General features: G+C 38.5%; 1 protein-coding gene across 1 annotated transcript in view; it reads left to right on the forward strand.

Annotated features, from left to right (window-relative positions):
• The window catches only part of LOC150079334 (methylmalonyl-CoA mutase, mitochondrial-like), a 253,034-nt gene that overhangs the window by 10,571 nt on the left and 223,609 nt on the right, over positions 1-18,854 (forward strand). The window contains exon 2 of the mRNA XM_090383601.1: positions 10,163-10,291. Within this exon, the coding sequence (XP_090239727.1) occupies positions 10,163-10,291 (129 nt within the window). The remainder of the gene's footprint in view (positions 1-10,162; positions 10,292-18,854) is intronic.

Consider the following 18,854-nt stretch of genomic DNA (forward strand, 5'->3'; position numbering starts at 1 on the left):
CAACAACAAAAAAATCTCTATGAATTTTTTCATGTGAAATAACAGTACTATAATAAATCTACAGTTTGTTTCTAATTTCTAAGCTTTCTGTTGCCATGGGAAAATTGATGTGATTACATTATCCCAAACAAAATATTAATGTGCTTTCACCTCAGAATTGTAGCATGTAAAACAACATGCAAAGGTTATACTGTGTGTGAATAGGTCACACTTTGGTGATCTTCATGACAGACACTGATGTTGCAGCTCAGATTGTACCTAGGAATTCTTTGAGGTTTATTGTGCTCCTCATCAACTGGCTTGCCAGTTGCTGAACTGATGGGAAATCTGTTCTCTCACAGAATTTCAGCAATCAATGAAACAGCAGTCTGTTGGAATGATGGGGGAGGGGAAAGAAGGACTGTATTACAAATAACCTTTCAAATCCCAGTTATCTGAAACAGTTAGACTTGGATGTTTTTCAAATAATCAATTTTATGTGCAATTTGTATATAGTTCAAATGATAACAAAAAGAAAATTACATTAATTTGCATTAATTAATGCAAATTAATTACATACTACACTTTAAAATAATTTTCACTGTTTTGCTGCTTGAAAGATAGCCCTTTTTTCCAACTTAAGATTCTGTACTTTCTTCAATATTCAATATAAATTGATTTTCATCCAATTCTTCTTTCAATTTGGCAAACTAGTAATGAACTGAAAGCTGCTAAATTCTTCACCAAGTGTATATTTATCATAATATTCCTCTGCACTTTTAATTTATCTCAGATTCAGAGGAATATTTAACTTGATGAAACTGTTTTTTCAACTACAGCAAGCATGCAGGTCATATTCTTTGTCTCTAGTTTTGTGCATTACTATTAAAATGTCCAAAGAATTTATTTAGAATTTATCAAGTTGTGCAGACTGTAGTTTTATTTTTATGAAAACCTAAATCAAGGAACTATGCTGTTAATTAAAAAAAAGAAAACTTCAAATTTAAGGGCAAGGCATATAAAAAAAAAGTAAAAAGTTTGATGTGTTTATGAAAAAAGTCAAGGAAGCTGGATAGATTATCCATGCCACTCCTATTTAACACCAAACACACTAATCGAATGCATAAAATGTCAGCTGAAAAATAATTCACTGTCATAAATTGACTGCTACATAAATATTATTTGTAGTAATTTGTGTAATGACTTTTTTCCTTTTTTACAGTAAAGTTTGTATGCATCATAGCAGTGTGGTTAGTATTTATGCAGAATTGACAGATGAAATTTACTCTTCTTTGTTTCATCCATAAGGCTTTATATAAGTGAAATCATGATTTATTATATTTATATAATAAATATAATAAATATTATAATATTAAAACTATTATATTTATATAATAGTTTTGTTTCTTACACATAAAATAAATGTATATATTTCTTTGAATGAAATTTGGGTGGTGGGATAAAAGCATTTCAGGAAAAAAAATTTAGATAATAATGAATGAGTACACTGCATGCATATAGTAACATTAGAGTTTTTATTTTTTACAGGTTACAAGTTATAAGTTTAAGACAAGTTTAAAAAATAAATAAATGGCATTATATTTCTCTTTAGATTACTGTTTATCTCTGGTACAATATAGACAGTTCATAGGGATAGCTTCATAATATGGGTGCAGTATAACCGCAGTCGTTTTTGCACCAATAAAATCAAAATCAAATCAAGCTTCATAATATGAGCGTGAGTGCCATCTAAGAAGACTTTTCCCTTTTTAGCAGCAAACTTTGGTATATACTGTAATCTTTTTTATATAGGAGTGTGTGTGTGTAAAAATCTTTTTTTTGTAATCTGCTATTTGATGCATATAACAAGAATGAGTTAATTGGGTTGTCATTGAAGCTAATATGCTCTAAATCATCACTCTCAATTGTTTTCATTTTGTAGCACCAAATTTGAAAATACAAAAGTTTTCATACTACCATAGTGAAGATAAATAGAGCACTACAGGATTAAGGTCTCAGTTTAAAATTAAATGTTAACAAAAGAAAAAGTTGTTTAATTACTTATAATTATGTTACACTATTATTATTGTTACAGTAATTACAATATTATTAAAACTTTAAATTCTAGGGATGACTTTATTTCATTGAACATAATTTTGTCACATATGTATTCACCTTGATTCATTTTAAGAAAAAATAACTGCAGTTTGGTTCTATATTTCTTTCTAATGATGGGCATGGCATGATTTTCAGAAAAGGCAGTAAAAATTTCAACACTGGGAAATAACTATGTGTTTGTTTCATCCTTTAGACAAAAAACTGTACATTTTCCTTTTTGAAGTTCACTGTCTCATGAAGGTTCTATTAATGGGTCCTTTACTTTTTGGTACACTACCATCTCTCTTTGACTTACATATGTGACTTACGACAATCCGGACTTACACGGTCATTTACACAGTGTCACAACTGTCTAAAATATTTTTTAAAAATTTAAAATATTTTACACAGCTGTGAGTCTGCCATATGACTACCTCAGCTACTTGTGCAGTGGTATTGAAGGGAACGTCGCATAGATAGCCCATGAAATTTCTCAAAATCATCAATTTCGAGTTAGATGCATTTCGTCTAACAGTTCATTGTATGTATCCGCATTCAAAAACCCATCTATCTATGTAATAAATCATGCCTACAGAGAAACTGGAGAAACATCCTTTGAAGCAGCAGACTGAGACGAAATATGAATTCCAGGTGTATTAATTCATATCAGGGAGATTTCTGGTAACTTATTTAATGCATATAACATGAATTATCTGATCAAATGGTGATAAAACTGACACTCCTTGATGATTGGTGTTTGGAAATTATATGTGCTGTAAAGAAATGGATTTTAGTGATTAATAAAATATAAAACTACTATAACATAAAGATAAAAAATATAGAATAAAGAGACAAGTAGTTTAATAAATAAATAAATAAACACTTAAACAAAAATAATAATAATAAATGTGTTATGTATATAAAAAAATGGGCTCATGTCTGACTTACAACCAAATCGACTTGTGATCTGGTTGATGGAACAGAACTTTATCGTGAGGCAAGGAGTGACTTTTAAAATAGAATTATATAATAGAACCATCTTTGGCCTGTATGTGACAGACTCAGTCCTCCTGGGGCTGGGGCTGAGGCTTTCATACATATATATTTTCTACCAACTTCCAATAAGTGTCAGCCAGAATTTGTCTCTATTCCTCCAGCAAAGCAGCTGCTGGTGTTGGTTTGGAAGAAGGCTGTTTTGACTACTACCTAATTAAGTAAGGGGATGAGTCACAAGCCAGTTGTACACAGTCCTCCCTGTCTGATATGGAATATTGTAATGCCAATATTGATGGAGCCCCATTTCCATAGTACTTCCACAGAATAGGCAGTGCATAATTGTCTAAATAGGTAATGAACTTTATTGTTTCAGATAGGACATGGGCTGCATTAGATCTGTGTCAGTTTTTCCAGCTTGGTCTGATGGCAAGGGTCTGCTTCCACCTCAAACAGCCAGATACCACTGTTCTTAAGTCCATGAATATTGTCAGTGACACCACTCCATGTCATTTTTCTTCAGTGACTTTGATATTGGGCTCATGCACAAACCCAAAGCTGTGCAATTCCCTCTAAATTGTATCGTACTGATGGTTGTTATTATTGCCTCTTGGACATTCCCTATGATGTTTTCTACAGAAGAAATGCCTGCTATGATTTGTCAGACATGTTTTGTGAGTTTAGGAGGCCATCCAGATCTTTTTTTCAATGGAATATTGGGGGGGGGGGCAAATTCAGACAAAAGTTTGCAAGTTCTGATTCATGACCAATACTATCTTCTAATGTACTGCTACACATACAGACCCATGTGATTTATATTGGTATGCCTGAGCCAGTACATGTGTGTGAACTTCTTCCATAGTACGGTGCATCATGGCCTTAGTCATGGCCTTGGGGATGATGAGTTTCAGTACGGCTTGTATAATGTATTTAGGAAGGATAGGTTAGATAGAAGGGGTGGTGGGGTAATGCTTCTTATCAGAAGCAGCCTGAGTGCAACGATAGCTTTCCCGGATTCAGACATTTCACATGCTAGTATAGAGTCTGTATGGTGTGAGATAGTTGGAAACAAAGGTATAATGCAAGTAGGAGTAATCTACAGACCAGGTGATTGTGAAGATTATGACAAAAGCCTCTACATGCAAATGGAATGGGCAAGTAAGCGTCAATGCCTTATTATGGGTGATTTCAATTTGCCTCTAATTGATTGGAGTAAATGGGAAGGAAACTCGACATGGGGCACAAAATTTTTAAATCAACTAGATGACTGTTATTTGTATCAACATGTCAGGGAAAGTACTAGAGAAAAGAATATCCTAGACCTCATCATCACACATGAATCAGATGACATAACAGGGCTGATAGTAGAGGAACCAGTAGCAGGAAGTGATCACTGAGTTCTACAGTGGATGATGACGAGAGAGGTAGCAGAAGTAAAAGGCAAAGGAATGGGTTTTAATTTCAGAAAAGGAAATTACGATGCCTTAAGGTACTACATGGCCTCTATTAACTGGGTAGATATCGCTCAGAGAGTGAATACAATTGAACTGTGGTACGCTTTTAGCATTAGCATTAGCATTAGTAGAGGCATATGATGCAAGAAAGCAAGCTTATTCAGCATCAGCCAAAAAAAAAAAAAAAAAAAAAAACACACCACTCCCATTTCACCCCTCCGTTCGTTCGAAATACCTGTCCAGTTGAGCTTTAAATTTGTTTAGGCTATCAACTTCAACAACAAGTGATGGAAGTCGGTTCCACCAACCAACCACCCGCTGGCCAAAGGCAAATTTCCGCACATCTATCCGACATCCGTCCTTCCTCAATTTGAATTTATGCCCTCTGAGGTGATTATTCTGAGAAAGATGAAGAATCCCATTGGCATTGAGCATGCTCAAACCATTCAAAGCCTTATACACCTCTATCAGATCACCTCGCCGGTGCCTAGTCTCCAGACTCTGTAATTTGCAAAACTTAAGCTTTTCTTCGTAAGAGCAACCCTTTGTTCCATTTACTAATCTTGTTGCCCTTCTCTGTACCCATTCCAGCAGCTCTACATCCTTCTTGAAATGAGTCCTCCAGACCTGTATACAGTACTCAAGATGTGGCCTAACCATTGCCTTATACAAGGGAATAATCACCTCCTTATCCAGAATTTAAAACAAATACACCAACCGTTTAATTAAAATGGTTTAATACCAGAAACTAAAATGAACCAAACGATATTACACTGTAAAATGATATATGCAAGATTTACAAAATAAATATATACGATGAAACTTTAATATACAATAAAATAAATAAATAAATAAAATATTTAAAATACAATAAAGCTAAAAGCGATAAAACATTGACTGAAGCTTTCGGAGGCTTCCGCCTCCTTTCTCAACAACAATGATGTTAAATCAACACATCCTTAAGTAACAAATAAGTAAAATCTTGCATATATCATTTTACAGTGTAATATCGTTTGGTTCATTTTATTTTCTGGTATTAAACCATTTTAATTAAACGGTTGGTGTATTTGTTTTAAATTCTGGATATGTACTCTCCCAACCTTAGAGGCCTTTTTGAAGATATAATCACCTCCTTATCCCTGCTAGAAAAATTCCTGTATATCATTGACAAGACACCATGAGCTACTCTTGCAGCTCGTCTGCACTGCTCAGAGAACTTCATATCTGCCTGCACAATTACCCCAGGTCCTTTTCATTCTCCACCACTGTCAGTGTAGTACCGCAGAGTTGATACATTGCTCTGGGGTTACTGTTACCCATATGTAGTACTTTACATTTGTCAATGTTAAACTTCATTTGCCACCTCTCAGCCCATCTGTTCAACCTTTCCAGATCCTGTTGCAGCAGCATAGCGTCAGTAGTGTCCTTAACGACCCTGCCAACCTTTGTATCATCTGCAAACTTAGACATTAAACTTGATATCCCATCATCAATATCATTCATAAACACCGAAAACAACAATGGACCCAACACTGAACCTTGAGGAACTCCACTAATAACATTAGTCCACGTTGAGCAGTGTCCATTGATTACCACTCTCTGTCTTCTGCCACTCAACCATCCCCTTATCCATAGCAGCAATTTGCCTCCAATGCCACACTGCTCCAATTTGTGCAGCAGTCTTCCATGTGCAACAGTATCAAAAGCCTTTCTAAGATCCAAATATATAATATCAAAGTTATTCCCTGCATCCAGTTCTTTTGTGACTACATCATAGTATCCAATCAAATTGGTCAGGCAAGACCTGCCCTTAACAAAACCATGCTGCGTCAAACACCGAAAACATTAAAACATTAATCACAGTTGCCTTGAATGCGTATATACCATTAAAAAAATACTCCACGAGAAGGGTTCCAAGTTGGATGAATAGGGAAGTTGCCACATTACTTGAGCAGAAAAAGGTGGCATGGAAAGGTTACAGAGCAATAAAAAGTACTGAAGCCTATAACAGCTACAAGGTGATGTGTAATAGAGCCACAGAAAAGGTTCGACAGCCAAAGGCAGTTTATGAAAAATCACTAGCAAACAGAGCAAAGAGGGGGGATAAAGAATTCTTCACATATATAAATGCCAAGAAGAGCAGGACAAACCAGATCGGACCTTTACGTAAGGGAAAGGGGATAGTAATAAATACACCAGCTGCCGTTGCAGATGAACTCAACAGTTATTTTGCATCGATATTTACAAATGAAAAGCCTTTTGTGGCAATGGGAAATTGTGGGAGCGAAGTTAAAAAATATGTAATTAATGATATTGAAATTTCACAAGATTATTTAATGAAAAAACTTTCGAGCCTACAGACCAATAAGGCTCCTGGAGTTGATGGAATATACCCTATAATCTTAAGAGAGGCGGCAAGCGAGTGCATTGAACCATTGAGGCTAATTTTTTTTTTTTTTTTTTTTAATGAAAACCCCAAATATGCGAGCATCACTAGACTCTGGGGAGATTCCCTTGGATTGGAAAAGTGCAAATGTATCTCCCATACATAAGGGTGGCTCTAAAAGTGAAGTTGGAAATTATCGACATGTCAGTCTGACTTCAGTAGTAGGGAAAATCATGGAGGCAATGATCAAGGGTGGAATTTAGGATCATTTGGATCGAATTGAAATTCTCAAGGATACTCAGCATGGTTTTATAAAGGGAAAATCATGTTTAACAAATCTGCTTCGCTATTTCGAAAGGGTCACTCACGAGCTGGATTTAGGGAATAATTTCGACATTGTTTATTTAGATTTCAGCAAAGCTTTTGACTCAGTCCCACATGAGCGGTTGCTTTATAAGCTGGAACAGGTTGGAATCACTGGGAAAATCCTTAGATGGATAGAAGGATGGCTTCAAGGCAGGAGGCAGAGGGTTGTGATAAATGGCTATTCCTCAGATTGGGTTGATGTAAGAAGTGGGGTTCCCCAAGGATCAGTATTAGGACCACTGTTGTTTTTAATTTTCATAAACGACATTGATGAAGGGATAGAGGGCGTGATGTCTAAATTTGCAGATGATGTTAAAATTGGTAGAGTAGTTAATGATCACTGTCAAGCTGAGCTTCTTCAGAGAGACCTAGATAGACTTCTGGAATTGTCAGAAAAATGGCAGCTGTGCTTTAATTCAACAAAGTGTAAGGTATTACACCTGGGAAACAGTAATCCCAAAATAACTTATTCACTTGGTGGAGTTCAACTAAACCCAGTACTGGAGGAAAGGGACTTGGGTGTTACGATACGGTCAGACATGAAATTCTCTGAGCATTGTAAACAGGTTGCAAGGAAGACCCATGGTGTCCTATCGATGATCTATCGAACTTTTACAAGTAGAGATAGGGATGTGATAATCCCATTATACAAAGGGTACTAGGAAAGTTTTGCAATACAGCTTTGTTTATTTAATTTTTTCAAAGTAATTTCCTCTACATTCAATACACCTCTCCATCCTCCGAAACCAATCTTTAAACCAGTTCTGCCAAGTTTCACTAGGGAGTAAAGCACACTCGTTGTCCCAAGCCCGTAGAAGGTCCTCATCACTGGAAAACCGCCTCCCTTTCAGCTTCATTTTCACATGCGGGAACAGTGCAAAGTCGCAGGGAGCAAGGTCTGGACTGTAGGGAGGGTGCTCGAGAAGTTTCAGTCCTGTCGTGGTCAAATATTCGGTGCAGGCTTTGGCGCGGTGAGCTGGAGCATTTTCGTGATGGAGGTACCAGGTGTCCATTCTTGACTTTGGCCGCAGGTTCTTCATAGATCCAATGACTTTAGGCAGGCATTGTTCAGTATACCACTTAGCTGTGACTGTCTTCTGTGTGTCCAAAACGACACGTTCCACAATTCCACTCGATTTGAAAAATACAGCTATCATTTTCTTCTTTACAGATCGGTATTTTCTGACAATTACGGGTGTGTCGTCATCATCAAAGACCCAAACTTTGTTTTGAGCCTTGGTCGGCAGATCGTAATAGTACAGCCAAGTCTCGTCACCTGTCACGATGTTGTTCACATACCGAGATTGTCCCTTATCAAACTTTTTTAACATCTCCCGGCACCAAGTCACACGTCGTGTCATCTGCTCTTCAGTCAGTTGATGCAGCACCCAGAGAGAACAAAGTTTCTTCACGTGCAAATGATCTTGCAGAATCGAACGAATTGCTGGTGCATTTAGGCCCAAAGTATCCTCTATCTGTTGGTAGGTCACTCGCCTGTTTTCGTCAAGCATTTTCCTCACAGCAGTAACGTTTTCCTCCGTAACTGACGTTCGTGGCCTTCCCGGCCTCTCAGAATCCTCCAGAATGAAATTTCCCCTTTGGAATTCTCTATACCACCTGAATATCGTTGTACGATGTGGACAATCATCATCTAGTGCAAGAGTCATTTCTTCTAAGCACTGGTCTATGGTTAAACCACGCACGAAATTATACCGCAAAACTGTCCTTATCTCATTTCGTGACCACGATGCCATCGCAAACACTTTACACTCTCACTACTAATGAATAACTGAGCCCATCGACTTGGCGCGGCGGCTACTATGCACGTATGAACATGTCTCAACATGCAGCAACAAGCAGCTTCCTGTGATTCATTGTTGTGTCATATTGCAAAACTTTCCTAGTACCCTTTGTATAAGGCTTATGTTAGACCACACTTGGAATACTGTGTTCAAGTATGGAGACCGCACCTAAAGAAAGACATCGAGCTTCTTGAAAGGGTGCAAAGAAGGGTAACTCACCTGGTGAGATCGGCAGAAGGGCGTCCTTATGAAGAAAGACTTTGAATATGTGTGTTGCAGAGTTTGGAAACTAGACACCTTAGAGGAGATTTGATTGAGGTGTTTAAGGCTCTGAGAGGCATCAGTAAAATGAATGAGGACAAAATTTTCAAGATTATAAATGATGCTAGAACTAGGGGACATAAATTCAAGTTACGGGGGGAAATGTTTAGATTGGACTGCAGGAAGTTTTATTTTAGCCAGTGAGTTATAAATTACTTGTTGCCTTCATGGGTGGTAGAGGCCGACAGTTTGGGGAAATTCAAAGGTCATCTGGATAGTACTTTCGGGTAAGGGAAGCGCATGGGATGATAGGTTTAATTTCCTTTTTTTTTTTTTATTAATTATTATTATTAATTAGGTTTTTTTTTTTTTTTATCATTGTTTTGTTCGGATTTTTTTTTTTTTTTTTTTGGCTGGTGCAGCATAAGCCATAGGCTTTCTTGCACCATGCGGCCATTACTAATACTAATAGTAGTCGCCCTTGCACCATAAAAACCAAAATCAAATCTTCCATAGTACACAATATGTATCAGAATATTTTGGTCATATAATGTATGTTTACGTATCATTTTCAAATAGTTTACCATTTGAAAATGCATACCACTGGTGCATTACTATGCATACCACTGGTGGTATGCATAGTAATGCAACAATATCAGACTCTTGCTTGAAACCTTTAGGAATTTAAATATGTTGTGTAAAATACATTCAGCAAAAATTATCAAATTCCAAAGGAAAAATACTAAAAAGTTAATACTAAGTGACATTTCATAAATTTTGTGTAAGAATAACTTTGCAACATGATATTTTTTTAATATTTTAAGGTCTTCAGAGGTCAGTTAAGTGGATTGCAGTTTTATCATACTCCTCTACATCCAGAATGGGCTGCAATAGCAAAAAAAGTTCTGAAGGGAAAGAATCCTGAAGATACTTTAATATGGAATACTCCAGAGGTAAAAAAAGATTTCTAAAAATTTTATAATTCAAATAGTCTGACATTCTGGAGTATGTGAACTTTTAAAGAATGAATTTTAAATGAAATAATACAGTAAAATTAGTGTAATGCAGGGATTAAACATTGTTATTTGAATACTGTACTGGATTATTCAATTAGAAATTTAGGAAAGCACCAGCAAAGTCACTTTTTGCCTAATGAGACTACCTTGTCTTTCCTTCCAACTACAGCTAGTTTTAATGTATTTTTACAAATGTTTGTACTTTTTGAATGCACATGGCTAGCAGAAGAGACAAGGTGATTCACCATGAAAAACTCAAGAAATAATAATACTGTCAAGTTGTATGGCGTTTTTAAAGCTAATAAAATGACCAAGAAATATCAAGTAAACATAGGATTTGTTCTTGTTACTCTCTGACTTACCAACCTAATTTTCGATTGCACTTATCACAACATAAGCATTATTAGTAAGACTAGAAGAAGAGAGCAACAGCCATTTACGCAGAACATTTTCCAACGTAAGTTCTTTAGAAACTATTGTGCCACTTAAACTAAGATCTGAAATTAATATATTACGGCAACTGTTTTATAGTGACTGAAAAAAGATTTCCACATGTCAAAAGTGTGAACCACTAAGTTTCAGCTGACTGATTAACAGTGATTGACTTTGAACCTGGTGTTAATATCTCAGACACAACAAACTTAACCATTAGAAAATATTTTCTGGTGTATACAAAATTTTTGGAGCATTCAATTTTACAGTTTCATAAAAGTTTTCCTAAAAATCAGGTTTTCAAAAAGCCAAATAAAATTATACTATGGTGACTACTAAATTAAAACTAAATGTTACATATGCAACTAGTTTTCTTATAAAAGAATCTATTCTCATAACTAACAGTATTTTCACATTCTCGTTGTAACAAATGGAAGTTTCTGTTACAGATTTAGTATTCCTTATTTCAAAATTACAAAGTTGGGAGTGTTGAGAAATAAATATTTCTTTACTGTTCTTTTCTCATTTTACAATAGATTCAAGTTTTATTAGCTTTTCCCAGCAAGAACACTTTATGTATTTGGAAAACTTGTAAAATAGAGTAAACACACAGATTTAAATTTGTTCTTATTTATTTTTTTTCTTTGCTGTTTCAAATAATTGCCCTGATTTTACTACAGAAATAAAAATGCTTACTTTCCGTCTTTCTATTCAATTGCGTCTCTATTTTTAAAGAAAAATTTTTCCGTGATTGTTGAAACACTTCAGGTAATGTTCTTTAACAGTTGAACTGACTAATTCACTCCATTGTTTAGAATTTGTTTGTTACCACAACAGAACATAGTAGCAAGATGTTCTGAGGGCAAAAGCATTTCAAATGAGCGGGTAGCAAATGCCAGGGAAGCGAGCTTAAATAACTTTAAGGGGTGTGTCAGGGTAGTAAACTATACAAGAACACTAAATCTTAATTGTTTATACAGTAATGTCAGAAGTGTCGTTAATAAAATGAGTGAATTCGAACTGCTGGTTAGGACAGGTAATGCTGACATAATAAGGCTTACAGAAATATGGTGCCACCTGGAGATAAAGGATGATAAGTTTCAGTACAGTATGTATAATGTATTTAGGAAGGACATGAATGATCAAAGGGGTGGTGGGGTCATGCTTCTTATCAAAAGCAGCCTGAGCACGATGAAAGCTTTCCTAGATTCAGACATTTTGCATGCTAGTATAGAATCTGTATGGTGTGAAATAGTTGGAAGCAAAGGTATAATGAGAGTAGGAGTAATCTACAAGCCAGGTGATTGTGAAGATTATGATGAGAGCCTCTACATGCAAATGGAATGGGCAAGTAAGCGTGAATCTCTTCTTTTTTTTTTTTTTTTTTTATGAAAACCCCAAACACGAAAGGTATCAAAACCTATAGTACCTAGTACCGTGCATGGGTTGAAGGATAAGTATGGGGGGAGGGGGAAGCCGGAAACTTTGCTCTAGAGACTAAACATGGGTTTCACCACTTCAAGCCTCCAATAAGCAAAGCGGTGGTATTTCACCGGTTGATGAAATCATCTACCACCTACAATATTATGGGTGATTTCAATTTTCCTCTAATTGATTGGCACAAATGGAAAGGAAACTCCACATAGGGGACAAAATTTTTAAATCAACTAGATGATTGTTATTTGTATAAGGCAAAGGAATGGGTTGTAATTTGAAGAAAGAAAATTACAATGCCTTAAGGTGCTACATGGCATCTTAACTGAGTAGATATCTCACAGAGAGCGAATACAATTGAATTATGGTATACCTTTAAAACATTAATCACAGAAGCCTTGAATGCTTATAAACCATTAAAAAATACTCCACAAGGAGAATTCCAAGTTGGAAGAATAATGAAGTTGCCAAATTACTTAAGCAGAAAAAGACGGCATAGAAAAGTTACGGAGCAATAAAAAGTACTGAAGCCTATAACAGATACAAATTGATCTGTAATAATGCCACTGAAGGGGTTAGGCTGGCAAAGGCAGATTATGAGAAATTGCTGACAAAGAGAGCAGAGGTGTGGGGGATAAGGAATTCTTCACATATATAAATGCAAATAAGAGAAGGACAAACCAGATCGGACCCTTATGTAATGGTCATGGGATTGTATTAGATACCCCAGCTGAAGTTGCAGATAAACTCAACAGTTACTTTACATTGATATTTACAGAAGAAAAACCCTTCATGTCAATGAGAAATTATGGGAGTGAAGTTGAAAAAAATGTAATTAATGATGTTGAAATTTCACATGTTTATTTAATAAAAAAACTTTCGAGCCTACAGGCCAGTAAGGCTCCTGGGGTTGATGGCATATACCCTATAATCTTAAGGGAGGCACCAAGTGAGTGCGGCACCTCCGTAGCCCGGTGGGCAGGAGCAGCAGTGCGTAGCACACACTTCTTGATTAGACCGGGGTTCGAGCCCGTGATCACCAAATACGAAGGCGCCTCCGTAGCCAGGTGGGCAGGAGCAGCAGTGCGTAGCACACACTTCTTGATTAGACCGGGGTTCGAGCCCGTGACCACCAAATACGAAGGCGCCTCCGTAGCCAGGTGGGAAGGAGCAGCAGTGCGTAGCACACGCTTCTTGATTAGACTGGCGTTCGAGCCAGTCACCACCAAATACGGAGGATGCGGAAGGGTCAGGGAATGACCACCGCATATCCCGGAGCAATATGGCCTTAGTTGCTAATGCTCCTAAAAAAAAAAAACGAAATAACCACAACAACCAAATATGGAGGATGCGGAAAGGTCAGGGAATGACCACCGCATATCCCCGGAGAAATATGGCTTTAGTTGCTAATGCTCTTAAAAACCAAGTGAGTGCATTGAACCATTGAGACTAATTATGAGAGCATCACTGGACTCAGGAGTGATTACTTTGGATTGGAAAAGTGCCAATGTATCTCCAATATATAAGGGCGGTTCTAAGAGTGAAGTGGGAAATTACCTGCTGGTTAGTCTAACTTCAGTAATAGGTAAAGTCATGGAGACTACAATCAAGGGTGGAATTCAGGATCACTTAGATAGAAATGGAATTCTAAAGGATACTCAACATGGTTTTGTAAAGGGAAAATCATGTTTAACTAATCTGGTTAGCTATTTCAACAGCCTTTCAAGTCTTTCAGTCTTGAAAGACTCAAGAGCTGGACTCAAGGAATAATTTCGGCATTGTTTATTTGGATTTCAGCAAAGCATTTGACTCAGCCCCACATGAGCGGTTTCTTTATAAGCTGGAACAGGTTGGAATCACAAGGAAAATCCTTAGAGGATAGCGGGGTGGCTTCAGGTCAGGAGGCAGAGGGTTGTGATAAATGGTTATTCCCAGTGGTGAGCTGTGAATATTTTAACAATGGACTCGCACTTTTGCCGACTTTTTGATGTGAAACATCCTTTTGGAGGGGGGGGTATACCTCCTGAGTAAATCTGATCAGTCACAGAAGTGACGTCACTTCCGTGACCAATCAGATTTACTCGGTTGGTACTCCCCACCCCCACCCCCAAGGATGTTTCACATAAAACCATCTACAGTTCGTGCGCAGCAGATGCGCAACTTTTTTATTCTTTTTTTTACAACTAGGGAAATATAATGGATACATTTTTTTTCATGATAAAATTTTAATATTGCGAATAAAAAATAACAAAAATATTTCCCATATTACAAATAACAAATTATCACAAAACATTCTAGAATATAAAAACAAATATTACATAAAAAACAAACTGTTCTAGAAAAGGTACACAAAAATCACAGATTACATGAAAAAAATATTGCACAAATATTCAAGAAAATTTTCTTTTAAAAATTGCCATATGAAATTTACTTCTTTATTAATATTTGTTTCTGATTCTTCTTTGCTTAATAGCTGAGCGATGATTACAGAGGAATGATTTGACCTAACGATCTGGATCAAATTGAAGCAATGGTTTTCCGTTTAGATGTATGGTTATCATAATCTGCAACGTGTTTAATTTTCAACATTATTCATTCATTTATTCATACGATATTGTTCATTACGCTGAAAGCTCGCTCAGTTTAAGCACTGCTAATCGCAATGGTTTCAAAGATATTTCTGGCTTTCTTAATTGTAAAGGGAATTTCACTTGATTTTATAGATAAACTGTCTTCGACAAAATCTCTAAAATCATTAATTTTTATTTCATATTTTATCAGAAAACAAATTTCTTATTCGGTTTTCACAGTCTTGCCACCGAGACGAAAGTTCTTCCACGATTTCCAGTAGAATATGTTTAAAATTTCTTTCAGTGGTATGATTATTTTCTTTATTTAATTTCCCCTCGACGTGGGCACCTGTACGTGGTGAGGGGACCTCCCAGTGACGCTGCTGGACTTCCATACTAGCATCACTGGGATCCAACGCCCACAGCCCAGGTTCCAGGCTTACATCAATGGAATCCGGCGTGTTTGCTGTGCGCTGCGACCCGTGGAAATTCGGAAAGGGGGATCCTGGTGGTTGAGGGGCCCAGCTTCAATACACCACTTTGGCCCCTGCTTCGACAAGACGGGTGGTCCTGGAAGGCCCGGCTAGGATCAGTCGGCTAGTAGGCTCGCCTGCGAGGGTCAACCGTGTCAATGCCACGCCCCTACCCTCATGGTCCGAGGGACAGAATTCAGGCTGGCGGCGGTGCGGGTATAGTGTCTGGGTAGCCCTGGCGTTCCACTCCTGAGCGCATTTATTGCATGCCGGGTAGTGGGCGTCCCTTTGGGCTCCGTGGTGGGTGGGGAGCCCGGGCACTGAACAATTTAAAATTTCTATGAATCCTGATAAACTTATTCCTTCAGGGGCCCCAACCCGGTCCCTATCTGAAAATACAGACGGAGAGGCAGATATTATTTCGAAAAAGAGACAGCGAACTGAAACATCATCATCAGGGCCTGTCCCAAGATTTTTAATTATACACTCGACGAATGAAAAACCGATTGGCAAAATGTCACCCTTCTTTATACAGAAAGGGCTAGATGGGTTAATAGGGTCACCCAAATCAGTTAAGAGGCTCCGTTCTGGAGACCTCTTAATTGAAACCAAAACTGACAGGCAGTCTGAGCAGCTACTCCGTGCAACATCAATCGGAGGAATACCCATAACAGTATCACCACATAGAACACTAAACTCATCGAGAGGTGTCATTTCGGAATGGGACCTTCTCGACGTAACCGAGGAGGAAATCTGCTTGGAACTGAAACCTCAGGGAGTTATAGCCGTCAAGAGAATTAGTGCGCGTAGGGATGGGAAACTTGTTAAAACCAGGAGTGTTATCCTGACTTTTAACTCTCCCAAACCTCCTGATGAGATTAAAGCTGGATACATCAACTGTTCAGTGCGTCCATACGTACCGAACCCTTTACGGTGTTTTAAATGCCAGAAGTACGGACATTCTCAAATGGCCTGCCGTGGAGTCCTTGCATGCGCCCAATGCGGTGCAAAGGACCACGAAACAACAGCATGTTCAGCCGCAAAACCCACCTGTATTAACTGTGAGGGAGAACACCCGGCCTACTCACGAGCATGCCAGAGGTGGAAAGAAGAAAAAGAAATACAACGGAAGGCAGAGCTAAACATATCGTACCAGGAGGCAAGGAAAGCGGTTAAACCTCTCAACATCAACAAACCTACCTACGCCCAGAAGGTAGCAGGGAGGTGTTCCATCGGAACACAGACGGACATGTCCATCCCTCCAAAAGAATCATTTACGCCCATCGCACGTTATCTTTTAAGCTCCCAAAAACCTGTACAGAATTACCAATCAGCTGCCACTCCGATATATGTACCTCCTAATGCTCCAGAAGTAACAAAGGCAATCACCAAAGAAAAAAATAAGAAAGGTGAAGAACCTCCTACTACCCAAGAAAACATGGAGGTTGAGCAGAAGGAGGTACACGAAGATTCAGTTTTGGAGCTCTTTGCTGAGGAGGAAATGGACACTGGTCAGCGTCCGCACTTCCCTAGGAAGGATAAAACAAAAACTGAAAAAGGTAAGCCCTCAGCACCTCGGAAGCCGCCTGACGGACCCACCAAGCCAAAATAATGGCTAAATTCCTACAATGGAATTGTCGTGGATTCCGGCAAAATACTGACGACATCAAGGCCCTCCTGCAAAAGCACGAGCCAGTTTGCTTTTGCTTGCAGGAGACTTATCTGAAGGCAAATGATGATGCCACCATGCACAACATCGCAATTTTTCGAAAGGATAGAATTGCGGATGGTCTTGCTCATGGAGGAGTGGCTATCCTTGTGGGCAACCAGACCCCAGTTCAGCCATTGCACATTACAACCAGCATAGAGGCTGTTGCAATTCGCCTTTCAGTGGGATTTTTATTAACCGTCTGTTCTATTTATTTGCCACCTGGGACTGACATCTCCCAGGAAGACCTTGATGATCTTGTAACGCAGTTGCCTCCCCCTTTCTTACTTCTCAGGGATTTTAATGGACATAACACCCTGTGGGGTAGTGCTAACCTTAATGCAAGGGGACGAGTCATAGAGCGCACGCTCAATGACAATGACCTTTCCCTTCTAAATACTGGAACAAACACCTTCTTCCACATGCCTACCCGTACCTTTTCTGCCATTGATCTCTCTATCTGCTCCCCTTCTCTACTCCCCTCACTCACCTGGGAAGTGGAGGAGAACCCATTCGGAAGTGATCACTTCCCTGTGATAACCTCGCTACACAGTGGGAGACCATGTCTTCCCTTCAGGTTACCACAGTGGAAAATTGATCAGGCTGACTGGACTGCCTTCCAACATCAGGCAAATTTCCACCTGAATACAGTCAGTCAGGAGCCTATCAATGATGCAGTAACGTGCATCACAGAGGTTATGGTCCAAGCAGCTGCGAATGCTGTTCCAAAAACATCTGCCTGGTTTCCACCATTTCCCAAACCTTGGTGGAATTCCCAATGCACAGCAGCAAAAAAGGCTCAAAACAAAGCATGGGGGATATTCCGCCGATATCCTACCACGAACAACCTTATAGCATTTAAACGTGCATGAGCCAAAGCACGCTACATCCGCTGTCAGAGTCAAAGGGAATCGTGGATCCGCTTTACATCATCTGTTACCCAGTCTACCAACTCTAAGGTAGTCTGGGATAAAATCCGGAAAATGAAGGGAAAACATACGTCCCACCCTACTTCAATCTTAGATTATAATGGATGCGCTATTGCAGATCCAACTGCAATAGCCAACTCTCTTTGGGAAACATTCTCTAACATCTGTGCAACATCTTCGTATTCCCCAGAGTTCCTGGTCCTGAAACATAAAATAGAAAAACAGGCACTTAATTTTAAGTGTAAGAGTGACTGTCCCTATAACGGGGAATTCACTATACACGAACTGAAAAGAGCCCTCACTCTTTCCAAAGCAAGTGCTGTTGGACCAGATGGCATCCATTATGAAATGATTAAACATCTTTCACCAAAATCTATGGATTATCTGCTCACTCTGTATAACAGAATCTTTATCGAAGGGCAGTTTCCGGATTCCTGGCACAAGGCAACCGTTCTTGCTTTTGCTAAGCCAGGAAAGGATCAAAAAGTCACTAGAAATTATCGTCCCGTTGCTCTGACTAGCTGTTTGTGCAAAATCCTGGAGAGAATGGTTAATTCTCGTTTAATCTGGTATTTAGAATCAAATGACCTTCTCTCCAACATCCAGTGCGGCTTCCGAAGGAACCGGTCCACTTTGGACCATCTTATTAGACTGGAAACATCCATCCGGGATGCTTTCTTAAAACGCGAACACTTGGTGTCGATGTTCTTTGACATGGAGAAAGTGTATGACACAGCTTGGAGATTTGGCATATTAAAAGATTTGCACAGCCTAGGCCTTAGAGGGCATCTTCCTGTGTTTATTCAAAACTTTTTAGCCAATCGATCTTTCCAAGTTCGTGTGGGATCCTCACTCTCTCGTTCCTTTAGCCAAGAGGAGGGAGTACCACAAGGATCAGTTTTAAGTGTCACGCTTTTCGCCATCAAAATAAATTCCATCACAGAACAACTTCCT

The sequence above is a fragment of the Mastigoproctus giganteus genome, chromosome 10 (genome assembly GCF_048544385.1).
Source record: "Mastigoproctus giganteus isolate SK-2022 chromosome 10, ASM4854438v1, whole genome shotgun sequence".
In the NCBI taxonomy this organism is placed as follows: domain Eukaryota; kingdom Metazoa; phylum Arthropoda; class Arachnida; order Uropygi; family Thelyphonidae; genus Mastigoproctus; species Mastigoproctus giganteus.